The sequence below is a fragment of the Cryptotermes secundus genome, unplaced genomic scaffold (assembly GCF_002891405.2).
Source record: "Cryptotermes secundus unplaced genomic scaffold, Csec_1.0 scaffold220, whole genome shotgun sequence".
NCBI classification, from domain to species: Eukaryota; Metazoa; Arthropoda; class Insecta; order Blattodea; family Kalotermitidae; genus Cryptotermes; species Cryptotermes secundus.
The window spans coordinates 258,634-279,903 of record NW_019735557.1 but is presented as its reverse complement, the minus strand read 5'-3'; the positions used below and the strand labels follow the sequence as shown (position 1 = coordinate 279,903).

At 40.3% G+C, this 21,270-nt stretch overlaps 1 protein-coding gene across 1 annotated transcript in view; it reads right to left on the bottom strand.

The window, feature by feature from the left end:
- The window catches only part of LOC111869550 (von Willebrand factor A domain-containing protein 8), a gene marked incomplete at its 3' end in the record, with an annotated part of 294,700 nt that overhangs the window by 83,584 nt on the left and 189,846 nt on the right, over positions 1 to 21,270 (bottom strand). Inside the window, 4 exon segments of the mRNA XM_033753471.1 lie at positions 3,037 to 3,143; positions 6,989 to 7,164; positions 9,197 to 9,357; positions 12,600 to 12,806. Coding sequence (XP_033609362.1) covers positions 3,037 to 3,143; positions 6,989 to 7,164; positions 9,197 to 9,357; positions 12,600 to 12,806 — 651 coding nt within the window.

Below are 21,270 nucleotides of genomic sequence, written 5' to 3'. Positions count from 1 at the left end.
AGAAGTGTTTTGTTTCATCCATTGTTACGCAACGGAACCACTTATCCTCTCATTTCCGGGGAAACAAGTTTGTTGTTTTGGCAATTCCTATGCAACAGCCCACTGTTATTGCGTTTCCATGGAAGTATACTTTCCGGTTTCATCCATTGTTACGCAACAGAATCTCACATCCTATGCGACTGTTCTAGCGTTACTATGGAAACGACTGCTGGATTCGGAACATGTGACATGTTTTTACCTGTCACAGGTGTGACATCTATATAATAGGTACATAAAAAAATGCGGGTATTCGAATGCAACGTTGTGTCAAAATTTCAAAGTAATCGGTGAAGAACTTTTGGAGATTTTCATACAGGGACAAATGAACATTTACATTTTTATTTATATAAGATTGCAGTTACAACTTGTAGGCTGTTAAATAAACCAATTAACAATCCGAACGGCGTCCTCAGTTGCAAAACACGCTACAATATGTTCATGAAGGGAGTTTCATAGAGCCAATCAATACTTCGCCTATTATTCTCTTCCTAGGAAAACAATAAAGTGGACAAAGAAAGTTGCCTTGTGGCTTGTAATTTGTGCCATTTTCAATTCAGTTTTGGTTTACAAAAATCTAAACACTGATTCGAAATTGAAATACAAAGCATTTCTGATGAATGTGGCAAAGGCATGGACTACAGACCAGATGGTGGTGGCAGAACCAGAGTCAGACACACACTTAGTGCGACCGGGCCCATCAACTCCCACCCAATGCAGGCCTCATGTGGACACCCATGGGCGACTCTCGGGTGATATGCAGAAACATATGCTCATGAAAACTGTGAAGAGTGAACATTCCAAGGGGAAGCAACCTTCTAGGCAATGCCATGTTTGCAAAGTTAATAAAAAAAGGAGTATGACTGTCTACATTGCAAGTTTTGTGTAATGCCACTTCACAAAGGGGAATGTTTCCAGAAATATCACACTCTCAAGCACTTCTAGGGGCATTGGTAAGTGTTCTCCAAAAACTTGAGTTCATAAAATTAATTAGGAGATTTTATGTTAATTTTTAAAGTGAACAGTGCACTACTTAGGGTAGTAGGTTTAAAAATGCTGGTCCCCAGGATGATTTAAATATTTAAATTGTCAGTCCGCAAAGTGTTAAGATGGTTGTGAATGATTTACTTACAGCTCATTTCCTTATATCCTGTAGAGGAATATGTTAATTAATAGTTTTCAAATTTCAAGGTTCTTGCTATGAAATGACTGATTGTATATATTGAATTTTTATTATAGATTCTAATTTTTAAATCCTGATAAAATGTATTATATTTGGACTGTTAAATTAAGTATTTGTAGTTATGTGATGGAGATAATTGAATCAAACATCTATATTATGAATAGGTCTTTTGTATTAATTTATGATTGTGACAACGATAATCATATATCTGCTAAATTTGATCATATTTGAATATTTTATGTACAAATTTTGTACTGTGACTGTATTGCATGTTGATGGGTCCATTGTTTTTATGTATGTGTTTATTTATTTTGACATGTTCTGCATCCTATGGCATGCGTGACCTGATGGGATCTGTGGGAACATCCCACATTATCACGCATTTTCTGCAACGCACACTCTTCACATTACTTTTAACCATCACGCGCGCTAACCAATCGAACTGCTCCAAACGTTCGCATTTATACTGCGCTCGCTGCTAGCTCGCATCTACATCATTACGCGCGCTAGACAATCAATTCTTCCTCCTCAATTTCGAGTTTTGCTCCACCCACCGAGCAGTGTATAAAAAGGAGCAGCCTCGAAACGGCAAGTCATCAGTCGATCATTAGTCTACTATCAAGTCACACCAAGCAACATCAGCCAGCAGGCTTCGTCACCAGCGCTCGGTCTTCGGAGGTATCGGCAGGCTGTGCCAGGCACGACTGTCTCGGCCCTCCGGCTCTCTCACATCCGACTCACTGGGGCACCTCGCCTGGACTCGCCGGTGGTCGTATCCCTGTCCGACCCATTGGGCATCTGGCGTAGCCACTGCCTCATCACTCCTACGACCGCGCTCAACGACTAGCCTTTCACCAGCAGCCTACGACCGTGCTGCGTTAGCCACGCAACTCCAACTCACCTGCCGCACGGCAACCAAGCAACCTCCAGCCACGGCCGCACTGCGGCCAGTCCATTCACCGTAACTAACCTCTCTCCCTACCGGCGTGTGCCGCACTACCTCACCGTTCAAGCATCTCAGCAACCACGGTCCTTTTCAGGGCCAACAAACTGTTCCGAAGAAGTGGGTTGTCATCGGAGTAATGACAAAACTACACATAGAGCCCCACAGATCTATGGAATTCAAAATAAAGTGAAAGTGAAAGTCACTACTGAGACTATACAATGCCAGATAATACGATGATAAATAAAAGAGATGCAGGTGGTGAAATGAGAACTGGCAGGGAAAACCAAAGTACTGGGAGAAAACCTGCCCACTATCATTCTGGAGGGGGGGGGGAAATAAAGCTATCCCTGTAACAGGCCATGGAGGCCATGTGGTTGTGAGACATCAAGACTCTCAAATTCTCTAGACAATCGGCTCACAGATGGTAGTGAGACTGTCTGCTTTATGTGCCAGCTGTAATTTACCTCCAGTAAGATCCCTGGTACTCGTTTCTGCTAGAGGGTGAGACGGTCTCCAGGGCCAAAGTGCGGCTTGGAAGGTTGAGGTCAACTGAAAAATCCAATGACCTCATCGAGAATTGAAGCCATGACCTTTCCCTGTCCACCACAAATCCATAATCTGAACTGGGACTGAAATCAGGCTGCGATGGTGGGCAGTTAGTACTTAACCACCTGAGCTAGTGTGTAGTTTTGAATATGGCTAATATTGCCATATTTCTGGCATGTCTCTTCCAGTCTGAACATGTATTATTCGGTTTGAGATATTTGAATTTTTTGTGAAAGAAGAAATTAAATGTGGATTTTGAGTTCAACCTTCTGATAACACTTCTTCAGTAATAAGACAGATCCACAGATTAAATATATTAACTTACCAAGGATTTAACGATGTGAATCTCTTCATGCAGAGCAAGTGGTCTCATCTCATGAAAAAGGAAAAGACTGAGAATCTCAGCAGTTAGCCACTGACCAGCCCTGTTGCCTGTTGAGAGGCGAAACAAGCACAAAACTTGCTTAGATGATGGTGCCATGCATTCTGTCCACAGCACTGGGAACTTTAATTACCTCCATATGCTGTTCAGGGTAAGTTTAAATATTTCAGAAATGATGAAAANGTTCCTCCAAAACGTCGGTTAACACCACATATACATGGTGCCAAATCCCAGAAGACTGCTTTCTTCATAGTCACCGCTGTGAAAGCCTCAAATCTTACATATTTCAGAAATATTTGCATAAAGTTCTCTGAACTTTATGCAAAATAATGTTCTGTTCTGTAAAACTTAGTTCAAGGACATTACACATACTTTCTCACATATGATTCAGCCTGACTATGTTGTCTTGGAAATGAAACTGATTGCTGCTTGGCAGACTACTGTTGGTACTGAAAAGCAAAAGATAGTTAAACTTGTCTCACTGGTATAGCCACTTCTAACAAAAGCAACATTTCACATTTGGGTACCTAGTGCATGTACTCTTACTTTCCTGATGACACCACCTATGTAGTTTTATTTATGGACATGGTCTCCATTAGCTATTGAAATTTAATCAAAATTGGAGACATTTTCAAGAAATCACCATTCTGTTTTTTGGGATCCAACTGAATGGCCCATATTTCTGGAACTGTAATGTTCATATTCACTGGGCAATGACCTATAAGAGATATATTTTTGAATATGGGATGTCACTAAAACCCATCCACCCATTCAGGTGCTAGTGAGGCATGCACATCACGTCCAAACATATACACGCAGACACAGATAGCACACAAAAAACAACCTTTTGGATTTCAGGGAGGCTCAAAACATGTAAATCTGTCAAAATCTCAAGACTGACTTTCTACACTACCACAATGCTTTCTCATATGTACCACACATACAAAGGAAGATCTTCCTTTTTATTAGCTATGCATCTGGTAAATATTAACATATTATTTATGTCACTATTTTCTAAATTTTTAGTTTTGGCCAGGAGATCTGCCGTATGTTGCTGTGGTTGTGAAGTAAATAAAACAAGGTTGGCCACCACTATCAGCCTACTTGATGTACCACATGTTGTAGACATAGAAGTGCAAACGAAGTGTGGGAATATTAATACTAAGGTGAAGGCTTAATTCATGTAACAACAATAGTGGTGTGAAGAATCATATACAACACTACTGTGTTTTGAACTGAATATGATTATGTTCAGTGATAATGTAAAACATGAAGAAAACAGATCTCACATAAATTTGAAATGCAAAAAGCTTCATGAATCAGTTAAATTGTCATTCAGTCTAAATTTCAGCTGCCAAGATGATAACATTATCATTTTCTTGAGAAAAGGATTCCATCCAGTATTTCCAAAAGTGTAAACACATGAACAGGAAAACTGGCAGTAATCAATTTCATTTCCTTCTTCATAAATATGTATGGTACATTATTTCCAAGTGATGTGGTAATTAATGCTTATTAAGAACATAATTATGTATTCATAAATCTCTGACTGTAATGTTATACCCTCTGTTTGAATTAATTTTTGTGGAATTAAATGCATATCTTATGATTTATGACATTCTGAATGCCTCTTGTTTGTTTTAATTTCAAGATAACTTCATTGTGAATTCAACGGATCTATGGCTTGTATTTCTACTTGTCTAAGTTCATCAGTTATGGCATATTTAATAGCTTACTAAAGTAATTCTTTCACCTAACCAGATCATTATTTTCACTCTTTAACAGGCAGGTCTCTCGGGTTTGTACACGTTAACTTTCCTTAGTCCTTTGTAAAAATGTTTAAATACCCTCATCTCTCTAACACTCCAGTGATGCTGCTCAAGATCATGTGTGCATATGCACTGACTGCAGGTAGTATTAATTCTTCCAGCAGGCAGATCTGCCACCAATAGCCTGTCATCTCTTTTATGGAAAATGTTCAATTAGAAGAGCTTCTCAATACATGTATTTTGTATTTTTTCATTCCTAATGTTATGACTGGATTGTGAGTATGCAAAGTGCAGTCCTTAGTAATTATCATAAAATTATAAAAATAAGAATGTGAAAAATATTGTATTTTTCAAGAATGTCAGCACAGATATCCCTTGACCAACCAGGACATGATGCCCCTGAAGACCACAGTTGACAAGGCTGTATGGGAAATATTTTTTTTTTAATTCGCTTAGTGGGGGGTGGAGTCCAGCTGGGTCCACTTGGCATGGTGGACACTGATTAGCCTATTGTAGCCTGCCCCGGGTGATTATGATGATGGAGAATTTTGGTGGAATGAAGATTGTCAGGGGAAACCGAAGTACTCAGAGAAAACCCTCCCCAGTGCCACTTTGTCCACCACAAATCCCTCTTGACCAGACCTGGGCCGCTGCAGTGGGAAGCCAGCGACTAACTGCTTGAGATATGGCACGGCCAAACAGGGGGTTAGAAACCATGACCAGCGTTGATGCTTATCAAAATTTTAGTTGGGTAATCAAAACAGAAGAGATTACCTGGCAGACCTAAGCATAGGTGGGAGGATAATATTAAAATTAATCTTATATACCAAAAGCCTGTGAAGATGTGGACTGGATTCCATGACCATTATAGCCCTCCCCAGTCCTCCTTCATCCTTCAGAATTTTCACATTTATGTGTGTCCTCTAACAGCCTAAAGCTAGGTTTTTAAATGAGAGTGATTTCAAAATCTACTATCAGCTTGCTAGGCCTGTCATGCTTTACCACAGTCCCATTAGTTATTTCTTCTCACAGCTCTCATCAAACCTCCTCTGTTACATTGTAGGTGCTAGAAATTAGGTCCCTAATTTATTTCAGCACTTCCCCCTTCCAATGGTGTGACAACAAGTTGGACTACTGCAGTCTCTGCATATGTGGAATTCTTGTTGCAGAACCCAAACATTTTCCGGGGAATATATATACAACATGAAATACTGTAGCTGAAAAAGCTGGAGATAAATGGAAATTCATGGTTACTTGAATGTCAAAGATTCACTGGCAGATTGCTTCATAACAAAGTCCAAAAATCTGGATCCTTTAATTTTGTTATACGAAGGGGGACCCAAAAATAACCGGAAACGACCTGTTGCATGCGCATGCTTTGTAGTTACGAGTTGTGCTGCTAGGTGGTGTAAGCTGGGGGTCTCCTGCGACTGTTAGTGAGCTGGCGTCAGTCTGAGTTAAGTGGTTTGTCTGTGGTGCTCTGTTGTGTGCGTTCCTGTTTCAACCCTTTGGCGATTAGTGAGATGGCCAACCAGAAGGAACAAAGAGTGTGCGTGAAATTTTGCTTTCAGTTAGGGAAAACTGCACTTCACTCTTCAAGTCGCGGCAAACATTCACGCGGTTTTCTCTTTGGTCATCTCCGAGCAAGCGAGGAACAAATTTTGCAGACACCCGTCTCATGTGCAAACCTTCGGTTAAAATTCGCTGGACCGTGCTCCATGAGATGTTCGTTTCCTCAGAAAGTTGGTCAATGGTCTTTCGACGATCTTCATCAATTTCACGCACACTCTTTGTTCCTTCTGGTCGGCCATCTCACTAATCGCCAAAGGGTTGAAACAGGAACGCACACAACAGAGCACCACAGACAAACCACTTAACTCAGACTTATGCCAGCTCACTAACAGTCACGGGAGACCCACAGCTAACACCACCTAGCAGCACAACTCGTAACTACAAAGCATGCGTGCGCAACAGGTCGTTTCTGGTTATTTGTGGGTCCCCCCTCGTATGGTTTGCTGTAAATATTCCAGAGACACCTCTCCAACTGTCAATTAACTGATTAAGCACATTAACTATGCGATTCCTGTACCACCAAGAGACACGTTAGATAATGAAGTTAAACATACCTTCAGAAGGAGGCTCAGCAAGAGCCACTATGCGGAAAGCTGGATGAATCCTTAGAAGTCCTGAGTCATATAGCTGCTGCTCTGACAGGCTGTGACGAGTTTTATATTCATCAAAGCGATCACATCGGACAAGTCTACGTCCATCATGAAGTTGCAGCTCTCGGTCATGGACTAACCTGGAATTAAAACCTTAAATTAAAATCCAGAGTCTATTAAACAGCGATAAGGAAGTTCATACATCCATAATGTTCTCATGCAATACTTCCAGCAGGTTTCCCATCAGTAAGCTAAATATGAAAGTACAGTTAAGTTGTTTTATTTCTATACCTGAATTAACATATAACTGAAACTGTCACATATAATACACTCCAAGTTATCTCATCCAGCCAAAAAATTCAGAGAAAATTTACTGCTTTTATAAATTTATCTTGAAAACAAAGCTGCAATGTGTATAAATTCCCCCCCCCCCCAAATGCAGTGGTTCTCCCAGCAGTCAGCTGTCCTCCCTCATGCAAGTGCCATTACAGTCATAGCAAAAATGACTGTATACTTCATTATAGAGTGAAAATATGCAAAATAAATTTATTTTGGACTGTCAGTGTTGCTGATATGTAAGAGATCAAACCAAATAACACATTCCACTTAACTCAGGAACCAACTGATCAATATGGCTTTTCCAGTTTACGTGGTTATCAATTTGTAAACAAAGGAATTTTGAAGGTTTGAGGTTTTTCATGCTGGTGACTACAAAGAATGCCATCTTCTGGGATGTTGCGCCGCACAGATCGCCACCCGACGTTTCGGAGCAACATATCGCCTCCATCTTCAGGGTGGAAATATACGCGAGTGAGGAAGCAGCATGAGGTGTTCACTGACTCTTCTATATATTTATCATCATATCCAATGTCTAATAGATATCTGTGGTGAATTATTTGTTATTAATGTTATTATAATTGTTTTATCTAGATTCAGAGCCAGATTGCTAGCAGTAAACCATTTACTCACACAACAGAGAGCTCTGTTTGACAAAACATATAAAATTATCGAAATTTTTCTAGGAATTATGGGACTAATGCCATTGGTGAATGAGATGGGGATGGCATGTAGCACGAATGGGGGACAAGAGGAAGGCATATATGATATTGGTGAGAAAGCCAGAAGGAAGTGTCCACTAGGAAGACCAAGATATAGGTGGGTGGATAACATTAAAATGGATCTTAGAGACAGAATGGGGTGGTCTGGACTCAATCAATCTGGCTCAGGATAGGGACCACTGGAGGGCTCTCGTGAACATGGTAATGAACCTTCAGGCTGCATACATTGCTGAGAAGTCCTTGAGTAGCTGCACAATTGACAACTTCTCAAGAAGGGCTCAGCTCCATGAAGTCAGTCAGTTAATTAGTGTCATTGGTGAATATCATGGGTAGAGATTTGGCATTTATTGTCAGAGGGAGGTCACTTATATATACAATGACAAGCACAGGTCCTAGAATTGACCAACGGGGAACTATGTTTTATTGTTCCTCAGTTTGAGTAGAAATTTTGGGTTGTATTGGAAGATTTTATTTTGATCTGATGTTTCCTATTTGTTAGATAGGATCTGACCCAAACTGTTGCTATTCATTGTGATGGAGGTTTGAGTAGAAATTTTGGGTTGTATTGGAAGATTTTATTTTGATCTGATGTTTCCTATTTGTCAGATAGGATCTGAGACAAATTGTTGCTATTCACTGCAATGGAGGTGGGAGGGGAGCAATTTATTTAGCAAAATTTGATGATTTACTGAGCCAAAAGCTTTTGCTACATTGCAGAATAATTCTCCAGCATATAAGTTTTAAGGGTCTGGTATTGTTTATATTTCTTTGGAATCTAAAATGGGACACAAATATTTTTGTGTTGAAATTCATACCATTGTATTTCTACCAGCAAAAGAAGTCAATGATCATCCAGTATAATGATCAAGGTATACATTATTACAAAGAAGTAAGGGAATGTAAAATTTTGTAGCCTACAGACACTAAAGAACATGCCATGTTCATTGTAAAAATGTCTGTTGTGTTGGATGGATATGTAATTGTTTTATTGATAAAAAATCCATATCTGGTGTGGTGGTGGTGGTGAGAGTGGCTGAGGTGGTGATGGTAGTGAAGGAGGAGCTGATGATGAACAGCAGCAATAATAATCAGATGGGGAACAGACAGTGAATACCTGTAAATAGTGGACAGAGTGCTGGGATGGATTCTGTGGATACCATCTAGCACTGCCATCTTGCCTTCAAGAGCAGCAGTAACCAGGGGAGAGTTTTGCCATATCGTGTCCCCATTTGGAAGAGTTGATCGTTGTTGAAGCAAATCTCGTGAAGTCATGTCCTGCAAAATACCTCATCACACTTAATATTTGATCATAATGATATAAGGAGAACATTACTATTTTATACAGCATATCTGTAGAAAGAGGTAGGATATATCAGATGGTATAGATGGGTTATGGGCTGATGGCTGGGATTCAATTCATGGCAGGGGCAAGAGATTTTTCTCTACTTCACAACATCCATACCGGCTCTGAGGCCCAACCAGCCCCCTATCCTGAGGGTTCCAAGGGCTTTTTACCCTGGGGTAAAGCAGACTGGGTGTGAAGCTAACCATTCATCTCCATCTACCGCTGAGGTCAACAATGGTGGAGCTATACCTCCACTCACAAACGTCTTCAGAGCATAGTGCTTAATTAATTAAGCACAAGGACAAATTTACCTTTACTTTTTACCTATTATGTTCCTAGACAAGGTACATACTCTGCAATCAACATTATCGTGAGGCAACCTGTTACTCTGTAATTAAAAAGCATAATACAAATTTAGGCAGATAAATTAATTCTATCTTGTTTACCACTAGCTATAGCTCTGTGAATTGAAGATTTCAGACAGCACCTTAGTAACATTAAAGATCTGTGGCCTATCAGGCTGCAGATATAAGAGAAATATCAGTGATGAAGAAACTAAAGAGTACATGTAGTGACTAGGCTACAGGCTGGATAACCAGTGAACTGGAGTTTCATTCCTGGTTGGACAGATACTTTTCTCTTCACCACTACATCCACACTGAGGTCTGCACAGCCTCTTATCCAATATGTACAAAGGCCTTTTTACTTGGAGGTAAAGCCGCTGGGGTATCAAACCAACCACTCTCCTCTATCTACTGCTGAGGTTAATAAAGTCTCAGAGCCACATCTCCACTCTCCACTGTAACTTTATGGCATGGTGTTTAATGAACTAAGGACAGGGACATTTTTAATTTTTAGTGTGACAAATTATGCCCACCTCTTAGGATCCAACATCTACTGAGGATGGAAAACACAGAACTCTAAGAGTATCCAAGGTAATGAAGAGGCAAAGTACTGCAGCTAATTCAAAATAACCACTAATCCAATTACTGGACAAGTTCTGTTTTTAGTGCTTCGGCATCCAAAATAGCATGGTTAACCTTATATTTACACATTTACAAAATACTGTAGTAGAGCCAATCTTTTTGTGTTGCCAGTAATATTCTGCAGGAAATGCTTTCAGGGTAGGCAGTCCTACATCAAGGAAATGCATTTACTGTAGTGTGTAGTTTATCTGTAGCTGCAGCAAAGGCCTACTGTGTTAGGAACAATCTGAAGGACTAAGCATTCACACCATAATACTGATCATGAGTTGTCGTGTTAAAAGAAGAGATATTCTACAGTGTCAAAGATATCAAAATGTGTCTGGCTACAAAGTGAAATTTAAATTAATGATCGTGAAGCATGCAGTGATAATCACCAATCATGCCCCAGCATGAGTGTCCAACATAAGGGCACTGAAGTGTGTCTAATCCAGATAAAAAGCATTTCAACAGCTGACTACAAGGACAATGCAAAGACACAGAACCTTATTAAAATGGAAAGCATGACAAAATGTAACACTGATAGAATTAAATTTTCCTGAAAATCTAATAATTCTTGAGGGAGTTCTCTCATATTTGTGTAAACAAAGTACCTATCTAATGAACTCTCTGTATAGTTAAAATCTGTAGTGAAATGTAGACTGTGAAGTATATATTAATTCTTCTTGTGGTCACTAAACAGAAAAATAATCCCTGTTCAGTGGTAGTAAGACAGCACAAACAGAAATAAAGCAATAAAACAGAAAGCTGCTAAATAATGACAGAAGATGTACAGTCTACTGCAAATCATTGCAAAGCATCACTGACACATATCACTGAAAAACAGATGCAACAGACAATATTTCAGTCATTACACAAAGTCATGCTGAATACCTAAAATAAAGGTAAAGCTGTCCCTGACCTTAACTGATTACACACTATGCCATGAAGACATATAGGGGGAGTGGAAGTAGAGCTCCACCATTCTTGACTTCAGCACTAAGTGGATGTAAGTGGTCAGCTTCATGCCTTGACCACTTTATCAATCACTGGGGGGGAAAGCCCCCCCCCCCCACAGTACCTATTGGATAGAAGTCTGTGTGGGCCCCAGGGACAAGCCTGTAGCTTGTCAGTATACAGTCTAAGCTATTCTGGCTCAAATGAATACCTAAGATGTTCTAAAATTCCTGTGGTTAATCTAGAAAGCAGATAATTTGCCCACGTAATATTTCTTTTTTATCAACAATTTTGAAACTGTACAGTGAAATAAACTAGGAAACTGTTCAGAATGGGACACACATATATACACACTTTTTTTTGCTTAGAATGACCAATAATATGACCTCCCAGAATATTGACCTTTCCTCCTGGGACACCCTGCATAATGTTAGAATTTGATGTTTAAATAGGGAATAAAAGTTTATTATCATCTAAATAATGTCGTTTCAAATTTTATAATATGGTATGTGTTCATTTGTCTTGCATATAATGATAGATGGTAATAACAAAATTGTTCACCTTACAACTTTCTGATTGTCATTTTAGTAACGCACATATCCAATTTGGTCAAAAACGGTATATTACATATGTCACTGAAAAAAACATGCAATTTATTGTCCTGCATAATTAGATTGTTCTTTATTTCACATTGTACATTGCATATGTAAGCATGTATATCACCAGTTCTGGGCATCAGTGACATTACACATTATTTTGGACAAGTAATCATTTTGTTAATGAAGGCAATGCAAGCCTATGTTAAGCAGGTCCTGTCACCACAGCATGGTGCATCCCTTGGCTGTGGCTGGAGGAGATGGCCTCCAGATATGGAGGTTAGCTGTGACTATACTGAAGAAAAAGTCATGGACAGGAGACAAGGGGTGATCCTTTAGCTTGAAGATTGAGCTTGGGGCTAAGAACTCCTCACCATAAAAATAATTTTGTTAGGAAATGTTACATAGGGCATCAGACCTGGTTGGAATATTTGAAAAAAATAATCTCATCTGGCTAAGGATGGGGACCAATTGAGGGCTCTTATGAACATAATAATGAAAACCTGGGTTTCATAAAATGTTGGGAAATTCTCGAGTAGCTGAATAACTGGAGGGTTCTCATGAAGGACTCAGCTCCATGGAGCCAGTCAGTTAGTTAGGCAAAGAAAGTAGAAAGAATCAATAAAATAAAATCCATACATATATTTGAATTCTTACCTGATAGAGAACAATTGGTTCTATCTGATAATTCAACAGAGCTGCCAGTGTTTTAACAGTAGCACTTTTCCCACAGCCTCTAGGTCCAATGATGCAGAAGTCTCCTATCAGATGTGACTGAAGTAGTTGAGCCAGCAACTGCTCCTGGTATGTAGTTTGAATGAAATTTGCTACAGAAGGTGCTCGTTCTCCAATTCCACATTCTACCTGCAACAAGAAAATGCCTTTTAATACTACTTCCCATCTATGTATGCTCAGAGTGGCAATGTTAAAGATGTGATTCTGACAGAATATTTAATGATACCACATCACTTATTCCAACTGTTTACCACCAATAAAAAGGTAATTAGCAAGGGAATATGTGAATCAATGAGTGTGAATTACCTCCTCTGTATGCAATTTGTCTGTCATTCCTTAATTTTAATGTTTACTTTTCCAATTTTTCAGAAATATGACAGAAAAAATTGGAAAATATTGTCACAGATATGGGGGGATGAGTGACTTATAGACAGGTTTTAGATTGGATGACTGGATTTATTGACACCTTATACACAGCAATTGAATCTACAGATATTTACAGCACTATCACTGATCTATACACTTTACAATTCACCATTACACACACACTATGGTTCTCAGTCTTCACTAACAGTATCCTGGCAACAGATTTATAAGTCTCACTGTCACTTCAAATCATACACGAAGTTTTCTTTTCATTTCCTAAATCCCTCCTTGCCATTATTCTGCAACTGGGAACTCAATTCAATTCTTCTGTTATGAAGCTCATATCCTGGCAGGCTGGCGTCTCAAAACTCAACTCCATTCTTCACAAGTGGACTTTCATGTACGTGTATAACCACTCTGCACAGACCATGCAGAAAACAGGGCCTGTCTACTGTTGGGAAGGCATGTTTACAGCGTCACTGCATAGCAACACAAGTTACTTGATTGTTGCTTGCATATTCATTGCCACTGGAATGTATTTATTGAGTTCTTGCCTACCAATGAATGTGGATTCTGACTTCACTATTCCAACTTTCAGAAGTCATGTCACAATATGAAGAACCTGAGAAAATATGGCTTGGATAGGATCTGTATATCACAAATTCCATATAGTCTGACCACTACTGAACTTTGATAAACAAGGTGGTTCAAATACGACCGGGACTGACTTTTTTAAAAACCATAATTGTCAAACACTTACTTGCACATGTCAGTCTTCAACGTACTCCCCTCTGGAGTGAACACATTTTTTCCAACGTTCTGGAAGCAACCTGATGCCCTTTTCAAAAAAGGCTTGTGGTTGGCGGCGTATCCACTCCCTAACAGTCTGGATGATGGTGTCGTTGTCCACAAACTGCATGCCTTGCAAGTCTGATTTGAGCCTTCTGAACAGGTCGAAATCACTTGGGGCCAAATTGGGACTGTACGACGGATGTGTCAGAAGGTTCCATTCCAATTTCTGGAGGGTTTCCATTGTTGTTTTGGCCATATGGGGGCGTGCATTGTCTTGAAAGAAGGCTAGCCGCTTTCCGCCTGTCTTCCGCTTGGATCGGATCTATTCCTTCACGTCTGTTGCCAGGAGGTCTGAGTAATAAGCTGCATCGACTGTTCTGGCATCTGTCAGAAAGTGCACATGGATAACCCCCTGCCAGTCCCAGAAGAAGGTTGCCATCACTTTTCCTGCTGAACTGCTCCCTGCGCTCTCTTGGGTTTGGGAGAACTGGTATGCCGCCACTCGCGTGATGACTGCTGGGACTCGGGAATGAAGTAGTGCACCCACGTTTCATTGGTGGTCACTACAGACTTGAAAAGTGCATCACCTTCGTCTTCAAACTGCCGTAGGAGATGACTGGCAGCTTGCATGCACACTATTTTGTTCACGTCCGTCAAAGTGCATGGTACCCACCGTGCATACCGTGCATTCACCTTGCGATAGTGCAGGTGGTATTTCACGATGTCTTCTACACTACCAACACTGATGGACAGCACTGCTCCAAGTTCCTTGATAGTGATGTGCCTATTCTCATGAATAAGCGCATCTGCATGATCAATGTTTGGCTCGGCGACGGATGTTTGTGACCGACGATCATGTGTTTCATTCTCCACGTGCTCTCTGCCCTCTCTGAAGCACTTACACCACTCAAACACACGGGTCTGTGACAGACACTCTTCCCCATACTGTTGGTGGAGTCTGTGGTGAATTTCAGTGGGCAGGTTTTCTCCAACGAGGAATTTGATCACAATGCGTTGTTCCATGCTCCGCGATACCTTCTTTTCGCTCATCACTCTAGCAACTCATAGACAGGACTGAACAGGTTCTAATCCAAAGAGGAGGGAGGGTGAAGGTTGTGGCTTCACTCTCTCAAGGTTGCACAGCTGCTGCACAGTGCAGCTTGTTTACACACAAATCAGTCCCGGTATATTTGAATGCCCTTGTATCTACTGCAAGCCTATATCAAAGCCACAAAATTAGTCCTATGACAACCTCATTCTGTTCTATGACAAGGTTCCATTTCAGCTTTTACATCAAGATGGAACAAAGTCAAGAAAAACATTATTTACTTGAGAGTGTTGTAATTTAATTAAACCCAGCCAACTTACAGTAAAGAGAAATGTCAGTGAAAAATTGGCTCAAGCAGTAACGTTCCTGGTTCTATTAAGGTGCTCAGTATGAATCAGAACCAAGGCAATCATTACTGCGGATGTGGTTTCTCATGGTCACCTTTAGTCCATCCAGCCAAATGCTAGGAGAGTAGTTTAAATTAGGCCATGGCCACTTACTTCAAAATACCATCCAATTCATCATTCACTGTCACCTTTATCATTTGATGCTATATTCACATAATCTGAGCTGCTGACATAGCTATTAAATAAACCATAAAACATATATATAATATATTGCCATGTGTAGGAGGGTATACGTAATGAAATGACGGGTTCTGGTTCAGAGATTGGCTTTATTTACAGCTTGGTTACATGCACTCTTTAGTTACACCCAAAATACAGCACTATCGCTGATTTACATACACTCTCCAGTTCACCGCTGCACACGTACTAGGATCTTGTCTCCACTTGTCATCTCCTAGCAATGGATCTCCACACAAAAATCAGTTACATCATGTGTTGCGTGACCTCACAGCCTAGCATGGAGGGGTGTTTAGCAAGCATCGCATAGCAACGAGCTGATTGGGGATATGTGACGTCACTTGCACTTCCTGTTGCACTATCCAAACATTCATAGAGTTGTCACCTAGCCAAGCGCCAATACAATCTGCAACTCTCATGTTGCACACGTGCTCCGAGGCTTCTGTGGCTCAACAGTTCCTGCATAGAGCAAATACGCAACATTGCTCCCACCTTAAGGCTGTTCATTCTAAATAGCCTAACGGTGCATTCCCGCTCCTTTTCTTCCAAAGGCTGTGCTTGCAACGTCTTCTCTTTCTATGGCTTGGTGTTTCTTTCCTTCCCTTTGTCCATTCTCCAACCGTTACATCTGCTACCTTGTTAAGACCAGCTTGTCCCAAGCAGTTTCCTGTTAACGTGCCAGGAGATCCAGTTGTATCATAATTATCCAACGTTTTCTCTCTCTTTTTCATTCAGGTTCGCTGGGGAGGCCGGTGGTTTTACATTACAGGCTCTTCCTTTGTGTCATGCTCCTTTTTCGTTTTGGAGGGGGTTGACCCCTCCACAAGGTCCAATTCTTGATTGTCCACAACCCAACAGTAGATCTGACCATTCGCTTGGCAATCTCCAGTCTTGTAGTTTTCGTGAAATTCACGTAAGAATTTCCCATGCTTTCCACTTGTACCATCTTCAGGTCTGGTTTCTTCAGCTATTGCGGCTGTCTGCCACCTAGGTCATTCACTCCATTTCTGCCTTGTTGTTGCTGTGTCAGGCCTTGGTTCCTTATGCCATTGTTGCATTCCAGGCCTTTCAACAGTCTCTTCCCTAACATCTCTCCTTTCGGGTTTCTTGGTGTGACATCGTCTTTGTTTCATCCCTTACATCTGTGTCCTGCAGAGTGGGTAATCTTCTTTCTGGTTGCGGTAACTTCTTTTCGCGGTCCACAATTTGTTTTGGTCTAAGATTTCATAAAGATGTTCCTCTTGCGCCATGCCACTGTTGCATGGCAGGACACCTTCCTGCAGGCGGCAGCCAATATCCTCTGAGATCCACAATCTCCTTGGGTCAGTTCCTTTGGCTTTCCATGTCGCCATGCAGTTTGCTTCTTGCCCCTACGCCGCTTCTTCCGTCCTTTGACCGGTTTCACTTTGGCGTCTTCTATGGAGACTTCTTCTTGTTCCACTATGTCATGTAGCGAAGAGCTGAGTGGGGATAAGTGATGTCACTCGCACTTCCTGTTGTGCTATCCAAATGTTCACAGAGTTCTCACCTAGCAACACGCCGATGCAAGCCGCAACTCTCACGTTGCACGCGTGCTCCGAGGCCTCTGTGGCTCAACAGTTCCTGTATAGAGCAAATAAGCCACAATATGTATGTCATAACCTTGAAAACTGATTTATTATTTGCAGTATTACTGTAATAAAAAGGAATGAAAATGTTTAATACATCCTACTAATTATACAGTTATGTAAGAACAGAGTACCTGCATAATGGTGTAAGAAGTTTAGTGACAACAATCTGAAACAGAAATATAATCTATATGAGCTCATATGCTGGCAAGTGTCTCACTAAAATTTCTGAAGAGACTGTTTCATTTTTATGAGAATCAGAAGCAAGGTCATGCCACCGCAGGCCACACACAGAAAGTACAGTAGTAGTATTCGGATGTGACAGTCCTCCGACACGGAGTAGGAGAAGCACGAATATTGGTAGTGGCGGAGAGAGCTCCAGCATGCTGACAAGTGTGGATGGGAATGCAGTACAGGCGTTCTCAAAAGGAAATAATATCTTACCTCATTGTGTTGCACAGTGTTGGTGGTTTAGTCTCGATGATGTTCACACATCTGATGTTAAGTTTTAAGTGCCGAATGGCAGACTATTATGCACTATACAATATTATATATATTTCACTGTTATATACATGAACAGTTTATTTATATATTACACAGGTCTATTCTAAAGGGGCAACACCGGCAATGTCCGCACAGATATCATCTCCACATGCCTGTCCTTCCAGGTCACCACCAGATGAATGGGAGCTATCATCAGAACTGTATCACTATCACCGCCAACATGGAAAACGAACTCCCGTCCTGCGTCCAAAAGGCCTTCCCGTGCCATTAATTGTTGCTCAATGTTCCTTACATGTTGGCACCTACGTTGCCATTCTTCTGTCTTCTGCAGTTATGGAAGCCAATTTCTGCTCTGCCAGTTTAATGACATCATCCACCTTAAATGTGGTACTGTTTTGAGCAACCCATTTTTTTTTACCGTGGCCCATATTAACTCAATTGGGTTGAATTCTATGTGATAAGGAAGGAGTCATAAAATAATGTGATTGTGTTCTGCAAAGATTCCATCTATTTTATAGGAAAGATATTTCGGTTTGAGTGGTAGGATCATATTATATATATCTGGATTCCGCAATGATGAAAAATCAGTGTTATTGAAGGTAATAGGTGGAAGGTGATACTTTAGCCAGGATATCACAGATTCTCTTCTTGAATTTGAGTTAGGGGTTCTGTTTAGTTGTACATTATGGTGGGGAGCATTATCAATGACAAGGGCAGAATTTGGGGGAAGGTTAGGAATAAGTCGCTCCTTTAACCATTTTTCATAGTTGGTGTAGTTCATGTTACTGTGGTAGTCTCTTGACTTTTGGTGGGATTTGAAGCGGACATAGGCATTAAGGATGAAAACTTGCTCTCCCCCTGCATGGATAACAATGAGCCATTGGTCTTTGGACACAGGGGAAAATAATCCCTGGATGGATCCGTCACTCCATGCATATGGGGTGGTGTGCGATGAATGAATATAGGATTGATCCATGTTGATGACTTCGCAGCCCTCTTCCATATATTCTTTAATTTGCCCCAAATACTGAAGATGTTTGGCTCTGATATTATATCATTCCACAAGTACCTGCCAATTATTTTTTGTTTTCTTCCAGTGGAACCCCAGTCTCAAAATAATTTTCTTTAATGTGGAGATGCATCCCTGAAAATCTAACATTTTCTTCAACTTTTCGTGAACCTTTTCAGGGTATGTCTCCGTTTTCTGACTATGTAGAAGTTATTAATTGTTCTTCGCACCACAGACTCGTTAAAGTCGTCCAAAGTGGCTACTGGAGATTTCCTAGGTCTTTCTTCATGGGGTGTCGAAAAGGAAGTGGAAGCCCCAGATTCTATATTTTTTGTTTCTCTTATTATTCTTCTGACACTACTTTCCGATACACCTGTTGACTTTGCTACTTCCACTCCTATGTTCTTAACTGTAATTGTTGGCCCAGCCTCTTTCATATACTTACTTCTATATACATAACTAACAATTTCTCTTCATTGTCAATGCAACACTTTTCCACTCAATTTACATCGTGTAGGTGGCATGTTTAAGGAAATAGAAAAATGTACAAATATAAATAAACAAAAATGAAAATCAATGAATAAAAATAAAGAATAAAACTAAAATATTAATACAGTAAATAGAGAATAATACATTCAAATACGACTGTACTTGACTGTACAAGGAAGAATGCTTTTAACTGAACTTGAGATGTCTACTGGCACTGAAAACAAATGAATGACATAATCAGAACACTCCTTAACTTTCATGAATGGACATGCCCATCCACTGCGCAACTTTTCCTGGACTATTCTTTTAAATACCAGAACTATATTTTCCATGATTTCATCCTGACAGCCATGTAAACTGCCAACCACAGTAAGAGCAACACTAGGATCATTTTAAAGTAGATTACTGAACAGTGTTGTTAAATAAGTAAACATCAGGCAGTTAACTGTTTGGTACATAAATATGAAAGAGATTTATTGGTGGCTAATTTGAAATGAAGAAAGAAATGGATTTTCCTTCCAATAGTGTCCAAAATAACATTCCAATTAAAACTGTGAGCTTCTACATTGTGATACCAATGTAGTGTTATAGGCAGATGCTAATGTTTGGGAGGAACATGTTGCCTCCATTTTCAGGCTCAAAGTGTGGTGGGTGAGGAAATGGCCGCTTTCCTGCTCATTGCGCCTTCTGGCCCAGACCAGGTTCTATCTCCTCCCCATCTCCCAGGGATCTAAGTGACTACCTTCATTTCAATCTGCTTGTACTCGTATAACGCAACTAATTCCTCACCTGTATACTCTGACCATAAAGATGGAGGCAAAATGTTGCTAGCCTCCTACAAGATTACACTGTGTCACAACACAGAAGACCACAAGCTCAGTAAAAGAAGCATTTATGGAAAATTGCAGGGGCGGTGTGTCATTAGGGGCTAAAGGGGCTAAGCCACACCTGATTTTGTTGTAGTATTGAATTTTCATATTCATTCATATTTTATTCTGTTTCACTCATTCATCAGTAACCTGTCAAGACAACAGGTCCACAGTCTCTTCCAAAACAGTTCCTCCACATCATGTGATCTGGAGCTTTCTCCTTCAAATGAGAATATCCTTCTCTCCTCAAGGTCATCCAGCATCTTCTTATGTCTTCTGGTCACTTCTATCCGCCCCTCTATCTTACCTTTAATAAATACTTTTAGAAGGCAGTTACTGCATAGGATATGACCAATCCAATTAGCCTTCCGTTTTCTTATTTTGTGTAGGATATTCCTCTGCTCACTGACTCTAAATAACACTTCTTCATTTCTCATAAAATCGGTCCAACTGATCTTCTCCATCCTTCTCCAATATCACATTTTGAAGCTTTCCAGGTGTTTCTGATCTACTGCCCTAAGTGTCCATGCTCCAAATGTAGCATCACTAGTTTCTTCCTCAAATTTAAGTCCAATTTGCTGGTAAAAAGATTCTTCTTCTTGGTAAATGCAGCTTTTGCCATGGCAATCCTTGATTTAATTTCACAAGTACACTTTCCATAATCTGTTAACAAGCTACCCAAATATTTAAAACCTTTCACATTCTCCAATTGTATCTGGTCTATGTTTATTGTGACTGGGGTTGGTTGTCTCGAAATTTTCATTACTTTTGTTTTTTCCACATTCATTTCCATGCCATAGCACCTTCCAATTTCAATTAGTCTATCAATCATGCCCTGTAGCACAGTTTCTTCCTTAGCCATTAACACAAGGTCATCTGCATATTTCACAGTTTGAATAATTTGCCCTCGTAATTTGAAGTCTCCGAGCCCATCCAGAGCTTCCTTGGTAAGGCATTCGCTGTACAAGTTGAACAGAATTGGTGATAAACAGCATCCTTGTCGAACTCCTCTTCCAATCTTCACACTTCTTGTCTCCCCTCTGTCCAGTCGCACTCTAACTTTCTGATCCATGTACAATTTACTAATCAATCTTCTTTCACGCCAATCGATACCTGTTTCCTTTAGGATCTGCATTAATTTGGCCCAATTTACACAGTCAAATGCCTTCTGCCAGTCTATAAATCAAGCACACAGTTCTTCATCTATCTCTAAAGTTCATTCTGCTATAATTCTCATCATCCCAATTGCATCCCTGGTTCCTTTTCCTCTTCTAAATCCAAACTGATCCTCTCCAAGTATATCCTCTATTTTCCTTTCAGTTCTT